General features: G+C 45.5%; 1 protein-coding gene and 1 long non-coding RNA gene across 3 annotated transcripts in view; one reads left to right on the forward strand and one right to left on the reverse strand.

Moving 5' to 3' along the window:
- The window catches only part of NRDE2 (NRDE-2, necessary for RNA interference, domain containing), a 273,968-nt gene that overhangs the window by 48,695 nt on the left and 203,667 nt on the right, over positions 1–21,606 (reverse strand). The window contains exon 2 of one of the 2 annotated variants that reach the window (XM_077937761.1): positions 1,347–1,440. In XM_077937761.1, the coding sequence (XP_077793887.1) occupies positions 1,347–1,410 (64 nt within the window). In that variant the 5' untranslated portion in view covers positions 1,411–1,440. 2 annotated transcript variants of the gene reach the window in all.
- LOC114679620 (uncharacterized) lies at positions 1,359–20,569 on the forward strand. Its single transcript, XR_013396481.1, has 3 exons — positions 1,359–1,491; positions 7,298–7,414; positions 20,525–20,569. It is a non-coding gene; the product is annotated as an uncharacterized LOC114679620 (long non-coding RNA).

Genomic DNA, 21,606 nt, shown 5'->3' on the forward strand with positions numbered 1-21,606 from the left:
TAAGGGAAGACTACAACTTTACACAAGAAATTACTCACAATTATAAGAAACAGGACGAGCGCAGCGGCTCATGCCTGTAATCCTAGCACTTTCGGAGCACCAAGGCAGAGGATCGCTTGAGCTCAGGAGTTTGAGACCAGCCTGGTCAACACAGTGAGACCTCGTCTCTACTAAATATTAAAAAAAATTAGCCAGGCCTGGTGGTTCACACCTGTAGTTCCAGCTATTCATGAGGCTGAGGCAGGAAGTTGAGCCCAGGAGTCTCAGGCGGCAGTGAGTTATGACAGAGCCACTGCACTCCAGCCTGGGCAACAGAGTGAGACCCTATCTCAAAAGAAAAAAAAAAAAATTAGGAGAAACGTTACAAAAAGTGTAGGAACTATATGAGAGGATGTAACAGACGTGTAAGACTCAATTGGGCTCTGTCACATATGGCACATAATTTAGAATTACTTTTTTTTTCTTTTTTTTTAAGAGACAAGGTCCGCCCCCCAGGGCAGGATGCAGCGGCAAGATCATGGCTCACTGCAGCCTCAAACTTCTGGGCTCAAGCAATCCTCTCAACTCGGCCTCCTGAGCAGCTGGTATTACAGGTGTGTACCAGCATGCCCAGCTTTAAGAGACAGGAGTCTCGCTCTGTTGACCATGATGGTCATGAACTCCGGGGCTCAAACTAGCCTTCCACCTACAGGTGTGGGCCACCGCTCCTGGCCAGGATTAATTACTTCTTAAATGAACTATGTACCCCAATTTTGAACAATGCAGCTCTGCTGGAAATGTCTGGGACTTAAGAAAAATTTGTAAAGCCATAACCTGATATACAGTAGGCCCTCAAGAATAAAAGTTAGTTCTTTTCACTGGGTGCTGTGCCCGTCCAGAGAGAAACTGATTAGATTTTGGATACTAATCGCCTAGCTCTAGGCTGCTAAGTAATACCAACCTAATAAGCATTTCACAAGTATAACAGGAAAGGAAGGAATACGTAATAAAAACATTCTGCATTTGCATCAAGGGTTTCCTTGAGATGTCGAGTATCACTATTCCCAATTTAAAGACGAAGTAACTGAGGCTCGAAAAAAGAATAGGACCTAACAACATCGTAGAGAAGTCCCAGCTCCAGGGCATCTGCTGGTCTCTCTCCACCCCTCCATAACTCTACAACCTCGGCCCAGAACAGGCCTTTGGGCCCCAGACCTCGGAGGAGGTCTTGAGCCTTTCCCAGAAGGCTTTGCAGCGCCGCGGAGAACTCTGGGATACAAAAATCCAAGGCAAAAGGCTAGACCTGGGTCCGAAAAACGGCCTCTTAAGCCCCCCAAGTGCCTTCTTCGGCTCGTTTGTGTGCTTACCTTTCCTGGAGCTCCCGCTATCGGGAGCCTCACTAATTCCCGCAAAGGCCGGGAACAGCGCCATGACCACAGGCCGTACCGCAGTTCCTCTCTATAGACATGGCGTCGGCGAGCGAGCGTCGGTCTGAGGACCCCGGCCGTCGCGGTACACTCTGGGAAATGTGGTTTTCGCAGCGCTCCCTGGGGCTTGACCCTGAAGCGGGAGGGGCGGGGCCCAGAGGGGAGGGTGGCCAAGGGACGGGGGCGCGGCGGGGCAGGGCGAGGCAGGGCAAATCAGGGCAGGGCGGGGCCAAGGGGGGCGGGGCGAGAAGTGACGGGTTTCTAGTGGTTGGGACCCTGTGAGAACCGGAACTGCGAAAACCGGGGGAGGGACTTGTTCACGGCGGAAAGGAACTAAGGAAATTGGGATTCCAATTCGACCCCTAAATTCACACTATCCTTGCTAACTGGGTCAACTTAAACGCTCTAAGCATCTGTTTCCTTATCTGCAAAATGTTGAGAAGATTAAATGAACATATTTATAAAGGGCCTAGCATTGAGTCCGGCCCATGAAAAGCACTTAATATGTGTTAGTTATTATGTGAATTACGATTGCAAGTTCGGCTCAAAGTCATGTGAGATATCCAAACTTCAATCAGGTTATCATATTAAATACCCCACAACAAGGAAAAATGGAAAGTCCCATCAAGTTCAAGGGTCTTTGATAATTATAAAATACCTGTCTATGAAGCATTCTTGACCCTGGTTCCCCCCACCGAAAATCTAATCACACCTGCTACCAGAAATATAGAGAATAAAGGAACAACTTAGAAGACTTTGTATCACCAAGAAACAATTAGCCAAATTTAGAATGTGGGAAATTACAGAAAACAACGGTGCTTCCTTCACATATCAATGGCTTTAAGAGCGCAGGAGATTGTAATAGATACGAAGATCTTACAGACACATCAAGCAAATGCAATGTATCTTTGGCCTCACCTCATTATGATTCTGATTGGACAAACTGTAAAAAGACCTTTTTAAGGCCGGGCGCGGTGGCTCAAGCCTGTAATCCCAGCACTTTGGGAGGCCGAGGCGGGCGGATCACGAGGTCAGGAGATCGAGACCATCCTGGCTAACACGGTGAAACCCCGTCTCTACTAAAAATACAAAAAGAAATTAGCCGGGCGTGGTGGCGGGCGCCTGTAGTCCCAGCTACTCCGGAGGCTGAGGCAGGAGAATGGCGTGAACCCGGGAGGCGGAGCTTGCAGTGAGCCGAGATCGCGCCACTGCGCTCCAGTCTGGGCGACAGAGCGAGACTCCGTCTCAAAAAAAAAAAAAAAAAAAAAAAAAAGACCTTTTTAAGATAGATGGAGAAATAAGAAGGTACGCAGAGTACAAGCAATTCGTAAGTAATTCTTGTGAATTCTGTTAGAATTACTAAGGTACTGATATCACTGAGGTGACCTTTATGTATTTATTTTGAGACAAGGTCTCCCTCTGTCACCCAGGCTGGAGTGCAGTGGTGCGATCTCTGTTCATTACAGCCTCAAACTCCTTGATTCAAGCAATCCCCTCACCTCAGCCTCCCAAGTGGCTGGGACCACAGGCTACACCACCATGTCTGGCAAATTTTTTTTTTTTTTTTTTTTTCAGGTAGAGGCAGGGTTTCACCATGTTGCCCAGGCTGGTCTCGAACTCCTGGGCTCAAGCGATCTGCCCCCCTCAGCCTCCCAAAGTGTTGGGTGCCTGTGCCTGAGCCACCGCACCCAGCCTGAGATGACTTTTTAAAGTTCTTATATATTAGAGATATATACTGAATTATTTGCAAGAGAAAATAGGTAGGTAAATGAAGATATATTTATTAGGATCCCAGGGAGTTAAAGATCTGTATTAGATAGGAAATACATTAGAAACCAGAGATGCAAATGTAATAATCTAATCAAGGAATGGATAGACTCTAACGAAGGCTGCAGACCTGCATAAGAATTAGGTTCTATGAGTCCAAAATAGACACCCTTAAAGCTTTGAAGTCCCTGGCAGAGTTCTTACAAAAAGGAGCTTAGTATGACAATAGGGGCAGTAATTCCTGCATGTCTTCAACTTTAAATCTCAGGTTCTACCAAAATCTTTGACTCTAAGTTACCTCAATTAATTGGGGCAGCATTTGTCTCTCTCAGCAGATCACTTCAGGTAACTGGGATGGAAATAGTCTATTCCAATGCCTCCTATCTTTCCACCCCAGAAAAGTAAGAATTAATATGGAAGTTTTAAGAAATTAAAACCAAAATAATGTTTCTGTAATACGAAGGAATCTGGGTATTTAGGTATATTGTGTACTTACAAATGTATAAGAGAATGTTGCTCAGGAGACCCTTCTCACAAGAACAACTTAGGCCGGGCGTGGTGGCTCAAGCCTGTAATCCCAGCACTTTGGGAGGCCGAGACGGGTGGATCACGAGGTCAGGAGATCGAGACCATCCTGGCTAACATGGTGAAACCCCGTCTCTACTAAAAAGATACAGAAAACTAGCCGGGTGAGGTGGCGGGCGCCTGTAGTCCCAGCTACTCGGGAGGCTGAGGCAGGAGAATGGCGTAAACCCGGGAGGCGGAGCTTGCAGTGAGCTGAGATCCGGCCACTGGACTCCAGCCTGGGTGACAGAGCGAGACTCCGTCTCAAAAAAAAAAAAAAAGTAAAGCAGGCAGCTAGTCTGTCCAGAAAAAAAAACAAACGAGAGGCTGGGTGCAGTGGCTCATGCCTGTAATGCCAACACTTTGGGAGGCCAAGGTGGGAGGATAAAGTGTTTGAGACCAGCCTGGGCAACAAAGTGAGATACCGTTTCTACAGAAAAATTTAAAAATTAGCCAGGCATGGTGGTGCATACCTGTGGTCCCAGCTACTCGGGAGGCTGAGGCAGGAGAATTTCTTGAGCCCAGGAGATCAAGGCTGCAGTGAGCCATGATCGCACCACTGCACTCCAGCCTGGACAACAAATCGAGACCCTGTCTCAAAAAAAAGAAAAGGTAAAAAAAAAGGAACGGAAAAGAGGTGGGTATGAGTGAGAGCTAAAAACTATAGAAAACAGCCTTTAGGTCATTCCAGAAGACATGATATGAACAAAAGAATCGGCAAGAGGCAGCTAGATACAAAATAGGTAGATAGTCAGTACTTGTTTGTTGGCAAAATACTGCATATATAATTCCCACTCACTTTTGGAAAAGGATATTATAGAAAAGGAATAGGGGGCCAGCCATGGTGTCTCATGCCTATAATCCTAGCACTTTGGGAGGCTGAGGCAGTTGGATTGCTTGAGCCAAGAAGTTCGAGACCAGCCTGGGCAATATAGTGAAACCCCATCTCTATCATTTTTTAAATAAAACTAAAAAAAGAAAAAGGAATAGGTAGTGAACATGTTTTGTTTAGTTTAGTTTAGTTGGCAGGCTCCTTTCTGAATCCACAAGAAGTCTTGTCGGTACAATGTGGTCTGGCTGTCCCAGCCCCATCTGACGGGTTAGGATAAGTGCGTGACCTAGCTCAGTCATGTCCTTAGTTGATAGGTGCTCAACCCAGCTCTGACCCAAGCCAGGCCAAGCAAAGTTCTTTTCCATGAATTTTGAAACTAGAACTGAAAAGGAAAAAGTTATCTCTCTTTGTGTGTAGACTGCAAGATATAATAGTCCAGGAGTAGAGATGCAGAGTAAACTGCCTGTGGAGAGAAGATAAAACCAGGAGTGAGCTGGACAGGACGGGCCCAGGGTTTTGGAACTCAAATTCTAATTCTCCCTGGAGCTCAGCCTCATTCCTAGGCTTGGGTTCTAGGAAACAGCCCAATATCCTTATAATACATTTCACATTTCAGTAAACACATTCTGTCACTTGCTACCAAGAGTCCTAAATGATACAGAATGAACGAGTGAATGAATAAATGATACCATTTCCACACTCAAAGTCACAATCTCAGAACCTGAGGATACTCCAATTGTTGATAGTTTGAATGACAAATGACACTTTTAAAATGGTCTACTCAGAACATGTATAAACAAACTCCATTCATCTGAAGAGGGAAAGAATCCTCACTCACTGATCAAGAAAACCGGAGAAACAGGTCTATCAACTCCATCAATCTTAAGGAATTTTCTGGTAGTTCCTATGAAGTCAAATGAAAGAAAATGTGCCCTTTGGAAATCAGAAATATCAGCAAGGAAATCAAACAGCCTGAGCCACTTCACTTGTGTGATCTTTTTTCTGTTTTATTTTATTTTGTTTTGGGGTTATGGGGGTCTCAGGTTGGAAATGTCTGAATATGTGGACACAATCCCAAGTAACAGATCTTCAGTCATAGTTAACCAGCCTATTTATGCCTAACTCACAATTCACGCACTTCAGAACCTGCTAAAATATGTAAAGTTATGCAGAAAATAGAGAAGAGGGACACCAATAACACTTAATAACTATACTGTAGTCTAGAATAATCATTAAGAGAACCCTGCTTGGGTTTACTGTCCTAAATGGAGGCTGGGGTACATTTTTAAGAGCCTTGGATAAGAGTGACTTTAACCAGAGTTTTATTTATTTTTTTATTTTTTATTTTTTATTTTTTATTTTTTTTTGAGACACAGTTTTGCTCTTGTTGCCCAGGCTGGAGTGCAATGGCACAACCTCAGCTCACTGCAGCCTCCACCTCCCATGTTCAAGCGATTCTCCTGCCTCAGCCTTCCCAAGTAGCTGGGATTACAGGCATGCGCCACCAATCCTGGCTAATTTTGTATTTTTAGTAGAGATGGGGTTTCTCCATGTAGGTAGGCTGGTCTCAAACTCCCGACCTCAGGTGATCTGCCCACCTCGGCCTCCCAAAGTGCTGGGATTACAGGCATGAGCCACCGCGCCTGGCCCTAACCAGAGTTTTAAAAGATTAAATCAATCTTCTTGGGTAGCTCACTCTTAAACTAGCACTTCTTCCCAAGATGCTCTGAAACAATTTTCAGCTTTCGTTGTGATTATAGCTCTTCCAGAAAGTGATAGGTTTTGTGTTATGTTGATAGGGAAAGAGATCAACGAAACAACACAAACCTCTTTTTTAAAAACTAATTTACAAATAGGCAAATAGTTAAATCACCACTGTTCAGGCTGCCTTTCTTTGACTAGAAAAATGACATTTTAGCCGGGCGCGGTGGCTCAAGCCTGTAATCCCAGCACTTTGGGAGGCTGAGACGGGCGGATCACAAGGTCAGGAGATCGAGACCATCCTGGCTAACACGGTGAAACCCCGTCTCTACTAAAAAAATACAAAAAGCTAGCCGGGCGAGGTGGCGGGCGCCTGTAGTCCCAGCTACTCGGGAGGCTGAGGCAGGAGAATGGCGTGAACCCGGGAGGCGGAGCTTGCAGTGAGCTGAGATCTGGCCACTGCACTCCAGCCCGGGTGACAGAGCGAGACTCCGTCTCAAAAAAAAAAAAAAAAAAAAAAGAAAAATGACATTTTAAGAACTGGCTTGGTCCCAGTCTTCATTTAAAATTTCCTTAATCTTGTTGATGTTTGTCTCTCTGGCAATTCTCCTGGCTTGTGGGTGCCCATTTTTAAAGTGTGGTCAGAGGTGTTGGCTGGTTCCTATCTTCCCCCTTGTATTAACATCTGCACCTCTCTTCATTGCCTCCTCTCATTGCCAAAGAGAGTGAAAGTGTGAATTTTTTCACCTGTAAATTTCCAGTTACAGGGGAAAGTATCCATATTAAATTTGTTTTCACCTTTTGCCTATTTATTTAGGAATACAGAGAGGAACTATTCTCTCCTACCATTTTAAGCATGATGCAAGAAAAGTTTTCAACACAGAAAAGTATAAAAAAGATGGGAATGATCACCCATGTTTCCATTACCCAAAATAAAGACAAATATTATTTTGGAGTTTGTTTTGTTTTATATTTTATTTTATTTTACATTTTTAATTATTCAGACAAGTCTCCTTCTGTCCCCCAGGCTGGAAAGCAATGGTGAGATCACAGCTCACTGCAGCCTCAGCCTCCTAGGCTCAAGGGATCTTCCTGTCTCAGCCTCCCGTGTAGCTGGGACGACAGGCGCACATCATCATATCAGGTAATGTTTAAATTTTTTGTAGAGATGGGGTCTCATTTTGTTGCCCAGGCTTTGTTTTGTTTTCTTAGAGATGGAGTCTTGCTCTGTTGCCCAAGCTGGAGTGCCATGGTACGATCATAGTGCATTGCAGCCTCAAATCCATGGGTTCAAGCAATCCTCCTGCTTCAGCCTCCTGAGTAGCTGGGATTACAGGTCTTTCTTTCTTTTACGTTTTTCCTGTATCTTAGATCATGGATAACTTTTTTCATCATAGTTGTGATTGCTCTTTCTCTTAATGTTATACAAAAGCATTTCTGTTTTATTACAAACCTCATAAACATGTATTATTAGATTGGTGCAAAAGTAAGTGCGGTTTTCGTGTGGTTTTTGCCATTCCTTTCAATGAGGAATAGCATTGAAAGGATGCATAATATTTCATTCAATGGATGGAATTACAATATACTTAATGACTCCCTGTAGCTAGGTATTTAGCAAACCTCACCTCTTATGTCATCTCATCAGTGTTATCTATGAGTTCTCCAAACTGTGAACTGGCTGGTCAGGATTGTCAACCATAGGATTTTATTTTATTTTATTTTTTGAGACAGAGTCTTGCTCTGTCACCCAGGCTGGAGTGCAGTGGCCGGATCTCAGCTCACTGCCACCTCCGCTTTCCGGGTTTAAGTGATACTCCTCCCTCAGTCTCCCAAATAGCTGGGATTACAGAAACCCACCACCATGCCCAGCTAATATTTGTATTTTTAGTAGAGAGGAGGTTTCACCATGTTGGCCATGCTGGTCTCAAACTCCTGACCTCAAGGGATCCACCCACCTCTGCCTCTCAAAGTGCTGGCATTACAGGTGTGAGCTATGAGCTACTGTGCCCTGCCAACCATAGGATTTTAAGTTGTAGCTTGTCCACCAGCAGCCAAGACATTGTTGATGACGAACAGCCATTTCACTGGAGCATGAGGAATGAGGTGTGAAAAAAGCAATCAAGAGGGGCACAATGACACTTTCTAAAAAGATAAATATGTCTGGGTGCGGTGGCTCACGCCTGTAATCCCAGCACTTTGGGAGGCCAAGGTGGGAGGATTACCTGAGGTCAGGAGTTCGAGACCAGCCTGACCGACCTGGTGAAATCCCGTCTCTACTAATAATACAAAAATTAGCCAGGTGTGGTGGTGGGTGCCTGTAATCCCAGCTACTCAGGAGGCTGAGGCAGGAGAATCGTTTGAACCCGGAAGGCAAAAGTTGCAGCGAGCTGAGATTGCACCATTGCACTCCACCCTGAGCAAGAAGAGTGAAACTCCATCTCAAAAAAAAAAAAAAAAAAGCAGACAAATACAACTTCAGATAATAAAGGCAAGGTTCTACTCAAAGCATATTCAGCAAAGGCCATACGCTATGTGTCAAAGGTACATACGGACATCTCAACAAACAAGTCTGCCTGAAGAGTTAAGTGCAAAGATGATCTATAAATGAACAAAGGATTACTACCAGCACCGCGGAGGTGGAGATTAACTCTGCCCCTTTGGATGAATCCAAGGAAGTGGAGCTACTTACCCGGCTCTTACAAATGAGAAGTAGTCCCTGGGACAGATGAAGGAGAAAACAAACATAGGCCGAGAAAGCAGCATGCACAGAAGTCCCAGGTTATAAAACAGCAAGGTGTGTTCAAAGATCCTCAAGGGTTCTCTGGCCGCAATGTGATAGGAGAGGCTGGGGGCCTGCAAAGACTGTCTGGGATCCGGACATGAAGAACTCTGATGTCATAGGTGGTTTAATAATTTGTCCCTAGTTCGGCTGGGCACGGTGGCTCACGCCTGTAATCCCAGCACTTTGGGAGGCCGAGGCGGGGGAATCACGAGGTCAGGAGATCAAGACCATCCTGGCTAACATGGTGAAACCCCACCTCTGCTAAAAATACAAAAAATTAGCCGGGCGTGGTAGTGCACGCCTGTAGTCCCAGCTACTCAGGAGACTGAGGGAAGAGAATGGCTTGAACCTGGGAGGCGGAGGTTACAGTGAGCCGAGATCATGCCACTGCACTCCAGCCTGGGTGACAGAGCAAGATTCTGTCTCAAGATAATAATAATAATAATAATAGTAATAATAATAATAATAATGGTTCTTCCCGGGTGTTAAACTCTAAATCTTTGGAGTTTCCCCAGTGATAGGATAGGAGTGTCTTTGTTATTCATGGTGGCCTACACCACCATGAATAACATGAGTAACATGAGTTTATGCTAACAAGATAATTCAGATGGCGGATGCCTAGAAAGACCAACTCTGTGATTAGAGAGGAGGGGTTTCTAGCCAGCCCGACCTCTAGGGAGTAAAGGTAGCTAGAGGCTGAATTTGATCATATTGAATAACGTGCCAGTAATTCAGTCAGTCCATCATTCCTATGTCATGAAACCCCAATAAAACTCTAGACACAGGCTGAGCAAGCTTCCTGGTCGGTAAACACAACAGCATGCATCCTGATTCTCAGAGGGCACAGAAATTCCATATTCAGGACCCTCTCAGAACTGTCATTGGCTGGTCCTGATTGGTATCTTTTTTTTTTTTTTTTTAGGCAGTCTTGCTGTATTGCCCAGGATGGAGTGCAGTGGTACAATCTCTGCTCGCTGCAACCTCTGCCTCCCAGGCTCAAGGGATTCTTGTGCCTCAGCCTCAAGTAGCTGGGATTACAAGTATGCGCAACTATGCCCGGCTATTGTCTGTATTTTTAGTAGAGATGGGGTTTCGCCGTGTTGGTCTCCGACTCCTGGCCTCAAGTGATCCACCCACCTTGGCCTCCCAAAGTGATAGGATTACAGGCATGAGCCACCGTGCCTGGCTTGTATCCTTTATAATAAAACTATAATAGCAAATATAGCACTCTCCTGAGTTCTACAAGTCATTCTAGGGAATTATTGAACCCGAGGGTGCCATGGAAACTCCCAAATTTGTTGCCACTTGAGCCACTGGGTGCCACTGGCTCACACTTGTAATCTCAGCACTTTGGGAGGCTGAGGCGGGAGGATCTCTTGAGCTCAGGAGAGTTTAAGACCAGCCTGAGAAACATGGTGAAACCCCATCTCTACAAAAAATACCAAAAATTAGCCACGTGTCATGGCACATGCCTGTAGTCCCAGCTACTTGGGAGGGTGAGATGAGGATCAGGAAGAGCCCAGGAGGTCAAGGCTGCAGTGAGCTGAGATTGTGCCAGTGCACTCCAGCCTGGGTGACAGAGCAAGACCCTGCCAAAAAAAAAAAGAAAGAAAGAAAAGAAAAGAGAGAGAAAGAAAGAAAAGAAAGAAGGAAGCAAGGAAAAGAAAGAGAGAAAGAAAGAAAAAGAAAGAAGGAAGGAAGGAAGGAAGGAAGGAAGGAAGGAAGGAAGGAAGGAAGGAAGGAAGGAAGGAAGGAAGGAGAGGTTGGGTGCGGTGGCTCACGCGCAATCCCAGCACTTTGGGAGGCCGAGGTGGAAGGACCACCTGCGGTCAGGAGTTCGAGACCAGCCTGACCAACATGGAGAAACCTGGTCTCTACTAAAAATACAAAATTAGTCAGGCGTGGTGGCACATGCCTGTAATCCCAGCTACTCGGCAGGCTGAGGCAGGAGAATCGCTTGAACTCGGGAGGCGGAGGTTGCAGTGAGCCAAGACTGTGCCATTACACTCCAGCCTGGGTAACAAGAGTGAAACTCTGTCTCAAAAAAAAAAAAAAAAAAGACAGAAAGACAGAAGAAAAAAAGAAAGAGTGGGTGGCCTGGGGACCTCTGGAACTTGTAGCTGGCATCTGAAGTCAGGGTGGTCTAGTTGGGAACTATGCCCTTGAATCTGTGGAGTCTGTGCTTACTCTGGATGCCTCACATAAGAATGGCACTGTCGACTGGGCTCAGTGGCTCACGCCTGTAATCCCATCACTTTGGGAAACTGAGGTGGGTGGATCCCTTGAGATCAGGAGTTTGGACCAGCCTGGCCAACATGTTGAAACCCTGTCTCTACTAAAAATACAAAAATTAGCCAGGCATGGTGGCACATCTGTAATTCCAGCTACTAGTGAGGCTGAGGCAGGAGAATCACTTGAGCCCAGGAGGTGGAGGTGGCAGTGAGCCAAGATCAGGCTACTGCACTCCAGCCTGGGCAACAGATTGAGACTCCGTCTCAAAAAAAAAAAAAAACAGGAATTGCGTTGCAGTATTTCATAATGCATACATCTTATTTTGAAAAGTTTTAAGTAAGGAAATACCAAATACTTGTGTCAGAAAAACCAGTCTGCGACAGTATAAAGAATGGATAGACAGGGTAGAATATGAAGGAGGGTGTGTTGCAGATGGCTAGGAATCGGGATGATCAATAAACCAGGCCAGCATACAGTGATCAGGAGTGAGACTGTTCTTTTTGAGTTAACTTTTAGGACAACAGTGTGTTTAAGAGAATGAATTACAAACATATCTGTGAAATATGTGTGCGAAGAGGCAGATGAAATAGCAGCACCCCCAGGATTTAGTTCTGCATGTGACCAGCCTGGCGTGGAACAGTTGGCAACTTATCACTTTAGATTACTGGTAGGCTAAAGGATTTGTTTTTTGTTTGTTTGTTTTTGTGTTTTGTTTCGTTTTTGAGACAGAGTCTCGTTCTGTCACCGGGCTGGAGAGCAGTGGCGCATCTCAGCTCACTGTAACCTCTGCCTCCCAGGTTCAAGCAATTCCCCTGCCTCAGGCTCCCAAGTAGCTGGGACTACAGGCACGTGCCACCACGCCTGGATTTTTTTTTTTTTTTTTTGTATTTTAGTAGAGACAGGGTTTCATCATGTTGGCCAAGATGGTCTTGATCTTCTGACCCTGTGATCCGCCCTCCTTGGGCCTCTCAAAATGCTGGGATTACAGGCGTGAGCCACCGTGCCAGGCCCAGATTTGGGTCTTTTAAAGATACATTTTCCTTTTGAGTTTTTGGGAAGAATTTAAAAATACAAAATAATAAAACAGGCCAGATGCAGTGGCTCATGCCTATAATCCCAGCACTTTGGGAGGCCAAGGTGGGCAGATCACTTGAGCCCAGGAGTTCAAGACCAGTTTGGGCAATGTGGTGAAACTCTGTCTCTATAAAAAAAATATAGGGCGGGCGCCTGTAGTGCCAGCTACTCAGGAGGCAGAGGCAGGAGAATGGCGTACCCGGGAGGCGGAGCTTGCAGTGAGCTGAGATCCGGCCACTGCACTCCAGCCTGGGCGGCAGAGCGAGACTCCGTCTCAAAAAAAAAAAAAAAAAAAAAAAAAATTACCCACGCGTGGTGGTGCACCCCTGTGGTCCCAGCTACTTGGGAGGATTGAGCCTGGGAGGTTTGAGGTTGCAGTGAGCCAAGATCACACCACTGCACTCCAGCCTGGGTGACAGAGTAAGACTCTCTTTCGAAAAATGAATTAATAAATAATGATAATAATAATCATAAAACAAATGATTAAGTGCTCTCTCCCACCCCCAATTTAGCACATGCTAAGATTTTCTTCATTTGTTCTATTTGTGCTTATTTGCTTTTTATTTAAATCAATGACTCTCAACATGATGGTGTGGGGAGTGGGGGCAGTGTGGGGGAAGCAATTTTATTTCCCAGGGGACTTTTGGCAAAGGCTGGAGATACTTTGGGTGGTCACAATTTGGGGTGCTGTTGGCATCTAGAGGGGAGAGGCCAGGGATGCTGCCGAACATCCTACAACGCCCAGGACTGCCCCTACCACAAAGAATTACCTGGCCTCAAATGTCAGTAGTGCTGAGACTGAAAAACTCCAATTTAAATAAAATACATAAAATATTATAGATAAAATCGAACTCCCTTGGTACCCCTCCCCAAACCCGAATGTACTTGCATCCACTATCTCCCCCAAAACAACTGCTATCATGAGTTAGGTCTAAGGACAGAGGGGTTTTGTGTATTCCAGCCAAATGGAATTCTGCAGATAAATCGTTTTATAACTAGGGACAAAAAATCACATCAGCACATATTGGTGTTGTACCTGATTGGTTTACCGACTAATTCCATCCCAGGCATGACATCGATTTCCCTTAGTGAAAAATCATCCCTATTTGCTTCTTATTTTGAAGGCGTTTTTGTATTTAAAGAATCAAAATTCAAGTCAGGGCCCTTAAATTCAAAGACCTCAGCAATGAAATGTTGCATGGTGGTGACAGTCATTTAGACGAAGCAACATTCCTAGTGCAGTTCTCCATCCTGCCTCATTAGAGATGCTTATGTCAAGGACAGAACCTCCACAATGCAGCTTGATTGGCTTAAGCAGAAGACAGATCTTTCCGTGTTAGACCGAAAGGTGGCATCGAGGATGGAAATTCGCCCCCTTACTTTTCACTATCCTCAAATGTTTTGCTAACAGATTCATCAGAACTATTGAGAGCAAAATGTCTTTCAACATCTCTCAAGAGTATCAAGCAGCTGACTGCAACTTTTCACATTCCTTCAGCATATGGGCTGTATAATCTACAGGGGATTCTGCCGAATATGCTGATAATGGTTTCCTCCTTGACCTTCAAGCTAATTATCACCAGGGAATCTTTAATGCTTTAAAAGTACATGTCACTTGGCCGGGCGCAGTGGTTCACGCCTGTAATCCCAGCAGTTTGGGAGGCCAAGGCAGGTGGATCAAGAGGTCAGGAGTTCGAGACCAGCCTGACCAACGTAATGAAACCTCATCTCTACTAAAAATACAAAAATTAGCCGGGTGTGGTGGCGGGCACCTGTAGTCCCAGCTACTCAGGAGGCTGAGGCAGGAGGATGGTGTGAACCCGGGAGGTGAAGCTTGCAGTGAGCCAAGTCCGCCACTGCACTCCAGCCTGGGCGACACAGAGAGACCCTGTCTCAAAAAAAAAAAAAAAAATACATGTCACTTATTTTGCTCACAGATCAGTGGTTTAATAAATGCCAGCGTATATGTTAAATTTTGTTAACGTTTAATATCTTTTTTTATCAGCCAAAGTGCATTAAAAATTAAAATTAATTCCCACTTTCCCATTTTTATGCTGTCGGGTAATGTTATTTTACATCGTGCTGTAGTGGACGTTCAGTGCTTTGAATTAATGCACTTGGTGATTTATTTACCGCCTTGGGTGTTAGTCATTACTTTTTCAATTACTGTAAAACTTTATGCATCACAGCATGATACTCTGAGAAACCAGATAAACAGTGCTGGGGAGATTTTCTTTTAAATGGGATCCAGTAATAAAGACAAAAGACTACATTAGAATCTCTAATGTGCCAGCCAGAGACATTGGTTTCCATGCTTGTGAGCTTGTGAATCACCTTCCAGAAGTGAACCTTTCCCAACCAGAATGCATGGGAAATCCTGGTCTTCTGCCTTTGAGTCACTGTACAAGTCATAGCAAGCCATCCTTATCCACAGAGCTCAAAAGCAGGAATCTCTAGCATCCAGCGTATTAGCAAGAGGAAGCTGAGATTTTGAGAGGACTGACATTGTGTCATATCATCCTACAAACCTTTAGAAGTGCCATCAGTGATTGCTATGCTATGCACCAAGACCTCAATGTGTCCACGCATTTGATTTCTTTTCCTATATTTGATAAAGCCCTGACAAGATTCCTAGCACTGTCCTGTGCTCTAGGGATTGAGAGCATATAACAGCAAGATGACATGCTCCCGGGGGAGGTTTTAATCTCCTGGAAACCCTGTGTCATTGCCAGGAGGGGCATGCCACTGGAACATGGTCCCTGCTGTAAAACTCACAGGGAGGTGAGGCTGAGGCAAAGAAAGGTTAGAGGAGGCCTCATTGGGCTGCTTCCAGAAGCACTTCTAGAGCAGTGGGGAGCGAGGAGGAGCCGTTGGCAAGGCGACAGAAGCCGCAAATGGGCTCAGTGGGAGTCCAAATTCAGCACCTGCAAGCCCGGCTAGCCTGACTGTGGTAAACACACAGCCACAGGGATTCCAAGTAGTCCCTGGAGCGAAGGTTTCTTCCAGTCTGTTCAGCCCACTCTGCCTGGTGGTCCTAGATCTACAGTTATTTAAAATGTGCCGATGAAAAACAAAAGGAAAAAAATGTGCCAATTGAAAGGGAAGTGTTTCAGGACAGGTGCGTTGCCTCATGCCTATAATCCCAGCATTTAGGGAGGCAAAGGTGGGAAAATAGCTTGAGCCCAGGGGTTCAAGATCAGCCTGGGCGACATAGTGAAACCCACTTGTCTTTTTTCTTTTTCTTTTCTTTTTTATTTTTTGAGACGGAGCTTCACTCTTGTTGCCCAGGCTGGAGTGCAGTGGCGTGATCTCAGCTCACTGCAACCTTTGCCTCTCAGGTTCAAGCAATTCTCCTGCCTCAGCCTCCCGAGTAGCTGGGATTACAGGTGCCCACCACCACACCCGGCTAATTTTTGTATTTTTAGTAGAGATGGGGTTTCACCATGTTGGCCAGACTGATCTTGAACTCCTGGCCTCAGCCAGGTGATCCACCCACCTCAGCCTCCCAAAGTGCTGGGATTACAGGCGTGAGCCACCACATCTGGCAATTTTTTTTTTTTTTGAAGGGGAAAAATTTTATTAGGTCCAGAAATCAAAGATGACTTAGGGTAGAATTATGATTACGTGCAGAATTGGGTGGTTAGAAAAGAAATCAATCTATTGAGGTCCAGCCTAAGGTTCTGATAGCCAATGGGTAGACACAATGAGAGTAGTAGTATTCCTAGAAACCAGGATAAATCTCCAACTCGTGTGAGTTTATTTTATTTTATTTATTTATTTTTTTTTTTTGAGAGAGAGTCATGCTCTTGTTGCCCAGGCTGGAGTGCAATGGCACGATCTCGGCTCACTGCAACCTCTGCCTCCCAGGTTCAAGCAATTCTCCTGCCTCACCCTCCCAAGTAGCTGGGATTACAGGCACCTGCCACCAAGCCCGGCTAATTTTTGTATTTTTAGTAGAGACGGGGTTTCGCCATGTTGCCCAGGCTGGTCTTGAACTCCTGACCTCAGGTGATCCACCCACCTCAGCCTTCCAAAGTGCTGGGATTACAGGTGTGAGCCACTGTGCCCGGCCTACTTGCATGAGTTTAATGAACCAGGTAGATTATTGTATATCCGCCCTTATCCCATTCTCGGTCAGGTGAATTTTCTTGCTCATGAAGTCCACACTGAAAGCAGCATGCTCAGAAATGGAGGTGAAACCCCCTTCTCTACAAAAAATTTAAAAGTCCTAACTACTCAGGAGGCTGAGGTGGGAGGATGGCTTGAGCCTGGAAGTTTGAGGCTTGAGCTCCTTCCCTGAATCCTCCTTGACTTAAACCTGTCCCTTTGATGAGGCCTGTGTAAGATCCTCCAGGAGCTCCTCACTCAGGACAGGTGCCCACCAAGCGGACCCTGTTTCCTCCAGCTGAGCAGAATCAAGGCAGGTTTGGATCATTTGCTTTTTTGGAGCCAAGGAGAAAAATCTTTTGCTTCAAGTCTTATTGTTGTGGACCCAGGAAATCTGAGACAGGTCTCAGTTAATTTAGAAAGTTTATTTTGCCAAGGTTGAGGACGCGCCCGTGACACAGCCTCAGAAAGTCCTGACAACATGTGCCCAAGGTGGTTGGGGCACAGCTTGGCTTTATACATTTTAGGGAGACACGAGATATCAATCAATATATGTAAGAAGTGTGTTGGCTCCGTTTGGAAAGGCAGAACAACGTGAAGCAAAGGCAGGAAGCAGGGAGGGAGCTTCCAGGTCACAGATAGGTGAGACGCAAATGGCTGCATTCTTCTGAGTTTCTGATTAGCCTTTCCAAAGGAGGCAATCAGATATGCATCTGGCTGGGCGTGGTGGCTCACACTTGTAATCCCAGCACTTTGGGAGGCCGAGGTGGGCAGATCACTCGAAGTCTGGAATTTAAGACCAGCCTGGCCAATATGGTGAAACCCCATCTCTACCAAAAAATAGAAAAATTAGCTGGGCATGGTGGTGCATGCCTGTAATCCCAGCTACTCAGGAGGCTGAGGCAGGAGAATCGCTCAAACCGGGAGGCGGAGGTTGCAGTGAGCTGAGATCGTACCACTGCACTCCAGCCTGGGCGACAGAGCAAGACTCTTCTTAAATAAATAAATAACTAAACAAATGACAGACTTTGGGAAACCAAAGATGCGGGATTCCTTGAGGCCAGGAGTTCGAGGCTGCAGTAAGCTATGACTGTGCCACTGTACTCTAGTCTGGGCAACAGAGTGAGACCCCATCTATAAAATAAATAAATAAAATATAATAATTCCAGTTTTTGCAAGGTCTGGAGAGTGACGGTCTTTTAGGCCTATTATGCCATATCTACCCTAATGGGTCCCAAAGGCTAGGTAGCCCCTGGGAAGTAAAGACTACTTTTGGCCTCTGAAACTGACACAGAAAATTATTTTAGCAAATAAACCTCTCTGCCCAGAAATACCCAAATAATGCATTCTAACGTGTCTGCTTTCAGGTTATCTGAAGAACCCGGATGGAGAGATCAAGTACAAGTTATAGTGAACAGAGGGTGTAGGTTCTGAGAGTCATGACTGGCGTTCATAGCTGGGGTGGATATGGCATGGTCAGTCCCAGCCTGGACCCATGCAGTGTTCTGTGTGGCCTGTCCAGGGACCACCAGACCCTTCGGGAAGGTGGCAACGGCCTGGGAGGGAGACTGAGGGAAGATTCAGAGAGACCTCCCATCTCAGTGTCTGGAATAGGTGTGTCACTTTGCTCCCAGTCAGAACTGATCAATTCCCCAAGTCCAAATGTCAGAGTTATGATTTCTTGTACAAGGTGAATGAGAGCCCCAGATATTTTGGAAACTAACCATATTGTTTTCCCTTACCTCTCTTAGGAAAGCGGTCACCAAAGAGTTCCCATCTGAGTACAGGTTACAGGGTCAAAAGACCCTGATGCCCCAGCTGCCAAGGGGGTGATTTAGGCAGAGAACCTAGAACAGCAAAGAGGCGTGCTATTTCGACTCACACTGCTTCCACGCAGCAAAGAGGTGCTGGGAAAGCGATTTTGAAAAGTTCAGAGATCTTGACGTGTCTGTTCATCTTAAGCTTATTATTACTATAATTTTATTTTATTATTTTATTTTTATTTTTGAGACAGGGTTTCACTCTGCTGCCCAGGCTGGAGTGCAGTGGTGCGATCTCAGCTCACTGCAGCCTCCACCTCACGAGTTCAAGCAATTCTTGTGCCTCAGCCTCCTGAGTAGCTGGGATTACAGGCATGTGCTACTATACCCAGCTAATTTTTGTATTTTTTGTGGAGACAAGTTTTCGCCATGTTGGCCAGGCTGGTCTTGAACTCCTAGGCTCAAGTGATCCGACTCCCAAAGTGCTGGGATTACAGGTGTGAGCCACGGTGTCCAGCCAAGCTTATTATAACTGTAATTTTAAATTATCTTCTTCTATTCTGATCTTGACTCTTACAACTGAATTTGTAAGCTTTATAATGAATATTAGTGGAATAATTTACTTAGGAATTCACCTGGTGTCTTTTTTTTGTATGGTTTTAATCACAGTGATTCCATACTCTTCTATGACTGTTACCTGCACAAGTATTGCCCCTATTATCTATTTTGGGAAATACTTAATTGCTGTCTGCTTCTGTGTTAATTCAGGGAGCTCATTCATTCTCAAAATAGAACCTCTGCGATTTAACCAAATGACTCAGATCTCTGCCCCCTGCCCCCCACATGCTGCGAAAAGCACAGCTCCGGTCACATGTCCTGTTGCATGAAAATAAACTTGTTAAATTCTTTCCCAAACTACTTCCTCTTTCAAGTTTCCCTATTGATTTCCATCAGCTGCCCTATGCAAATATATCTCTTCCCTTTGGGATCCCAAATTCATTTATTTTTCTCACCCACAGGGACTCATGAACCTCCCCAAATTACTTAATATATGTATGCATATTTTTCAGAAGACTCATCATTTTCATGCTATTCTCAAGGAATCCATGGCTCTCTCCTCCTCCAAAAGGATCAAAATGATCTGCCATTTTAATCCATGCCATCACCACGTAATACTAGTGTAGCAGGATGAGCGGCAGACAAAACTCCTCAGACACCGAGTTAAAGAAGGAAGGGGTTTATTGGGCCAGGGGCATCACCAAGACTCCAGTCTCAAGAGCCGAGCTCCCCGAGTGAGCAATTCCTGTCCCTTTTAAGGGCTCATAACTCTCAGGGGGTGCGCCTGAGAGGATCGTGATCGGTTGTGCAAGCAGGGGGTACGTGACTGGGGGCTGCATGCACCAGTAATTAGATCGGAACAAAACAGGATAGGGATCTTCACAGTGCTTTTCTCTGTCTGTAATCTATAGATAACATAACCAATTAGGTCAGGGGTCGATCTTTAACTACCAGGCCCAGGGTGTGGTGCCAGGCTGTCTCTTTGTGGATTTCACTTCTGCCTTTTAGTTTTTACTTTTTCTTTCTTTGGAGGCAGAAATTGGGCATAAGACAATATGAGGGGTGGTCTCCTCCCTTACTAGTACTACTAAAAGCAGCTGGGCGCGGTGGCTCACACCTTTAATCCCAGCACTTTGGGAAGCTGAGGCGGACGGATCACTTGAGATCAGGGGTTCGAGACCAGCCTGGTCAACATGGTGAAACCCCTTCTCTACTAAAAATACAAAAAAAGGCCGGACTCAGTGGCTCACACCTGTAATCCCAGCACTTTGGGAGGCCCAGGCAGGCAGATACGAGGTCAGGAGATCGAGACCATCCTGGCTAACACAATGAAACCCCGTTTCTACTAAAAATACAAAAAAATTAGCTGAGCATGTAGTCCCAGCTACTCAGGAGGCTGAGGCAGGAGCATGGCGTGGACCCGGGAGGCGGAGCTTGCAGTGAGCCCAGATTGCACCACTGCACTCCAGCCTCAGCGACAGAGCGAGACTCTGTCTCAGGAAAAAAAAAAAAAAAAAAAAAAAAATTAGCTGGACATGGTGATGAGCGCCTGCAATCCCAACTACTCAGGAGGCTGAGGCACGAGAATAGCTTGAACCCAGGAGGCGGAGGTTGCAGTGAGTCTAGATCGTGCCACTGCACTCCAGCCTGAGCAACGGAGCAAAACCTTGTCTCAAAAAACAAAACAAAACAAAACAAAAACCAGCATCCTGACTAGGTCCCTCCCATCTCCTCCTTCCAGCCCATTCGGGACAAGGACACAACATTATTGCTTCAATCTATGGAAGACAGGGGCTAGCTGCTCTCACTCCTGTCTGTCTGAAAGATCTGCAGGAGTCTACAGCCATACCACCCTGAACACGCCCAGTCTCGTCTCGTCTCATCTGAAAGGTTTGCAGGAGTCAGGCTAGTCTACTCACCTTGGCGCCACCACTTCACCTCTATTCCTAATTTGTTTGCTGCTTTCTTCCCAAGAACCCCTCCCATACCCACTTCCCCACACCTATCCACACTTCAAGACCCAGTAAAAGATGCTTCACACACCAAGACCGGCCCAGAGAGAGTTTGGTTTCAGATGACAGAATAACTGAGTGGGCATGTGGCTCCGGAGTATAAATATTTGGAAATGTTAATATGATATATATCGTAATACATAATAATATTATTATAATAAATGTTAATATATAATAAACATTAGAAAAAAATATCTGCAAAGAGCTTAAACCCTTGTAAAAAGATGAACTCTCCAAGGCAAATAAAAGCAGAAAGCAGTCAAGTGCTTATTCTCAATTTCTACTGCACTTAGGCGCCTAGCCCAGTACTTAGGCGAAACTAGCACTTGACATTTACGGAATAAATGTGGAATGTTATATTGAAAATAAAACATATGGAGGCCAGGCGCGATGGCTTATGCCTGTAATCCCAGCACTTTGGGAGCTGGAGGCAGGTGGATCACCTGAGGTTAGGAGTTCAAGACCAGCCTAGCCAATATGGGGAAACCCCGTCTCTACTAATAATACAGAAATTAGCCGGGTATGGTGGCACATGCCTGTAATCCCAGCTACTCGGGAGGCTGAGGCAGGAGAATCACTTGAATCCGGGAGGCAGAGGTTGTGGTGAGCCGAGATCGTGCCATTGCACTCCAGCCTGGGCGAAACTCCATCTCAAAATAAATAAATAAAAACATATGGAGCTGGGCACACCTGTAGTCTCAGCTACTCAGGAGGCCAAGGTGAGAGGATGGCTTGAGCCCAGGAGTTTAAGTCCAGATTGGGCAACATAGCAAGAACTTGAACCTAAAATAAAAGTTAAAAACTAAAAATA

This window comes from Macaca mulatta, chromosome 7 (genome assembly GCF_049350105.2).
Source record: "Macaca mulatta isolate MMU2019108-1 chromosome 7, T2T-MMU8v2.0, whole genome shotgun sequence".
Taxonomy (NCBI): domain Eukaryota; kingdom Metazoa; phylum Chordata; class Mammalia; order Primates; family Cercopithecidae; genus Macaca; species Macaca mulatta.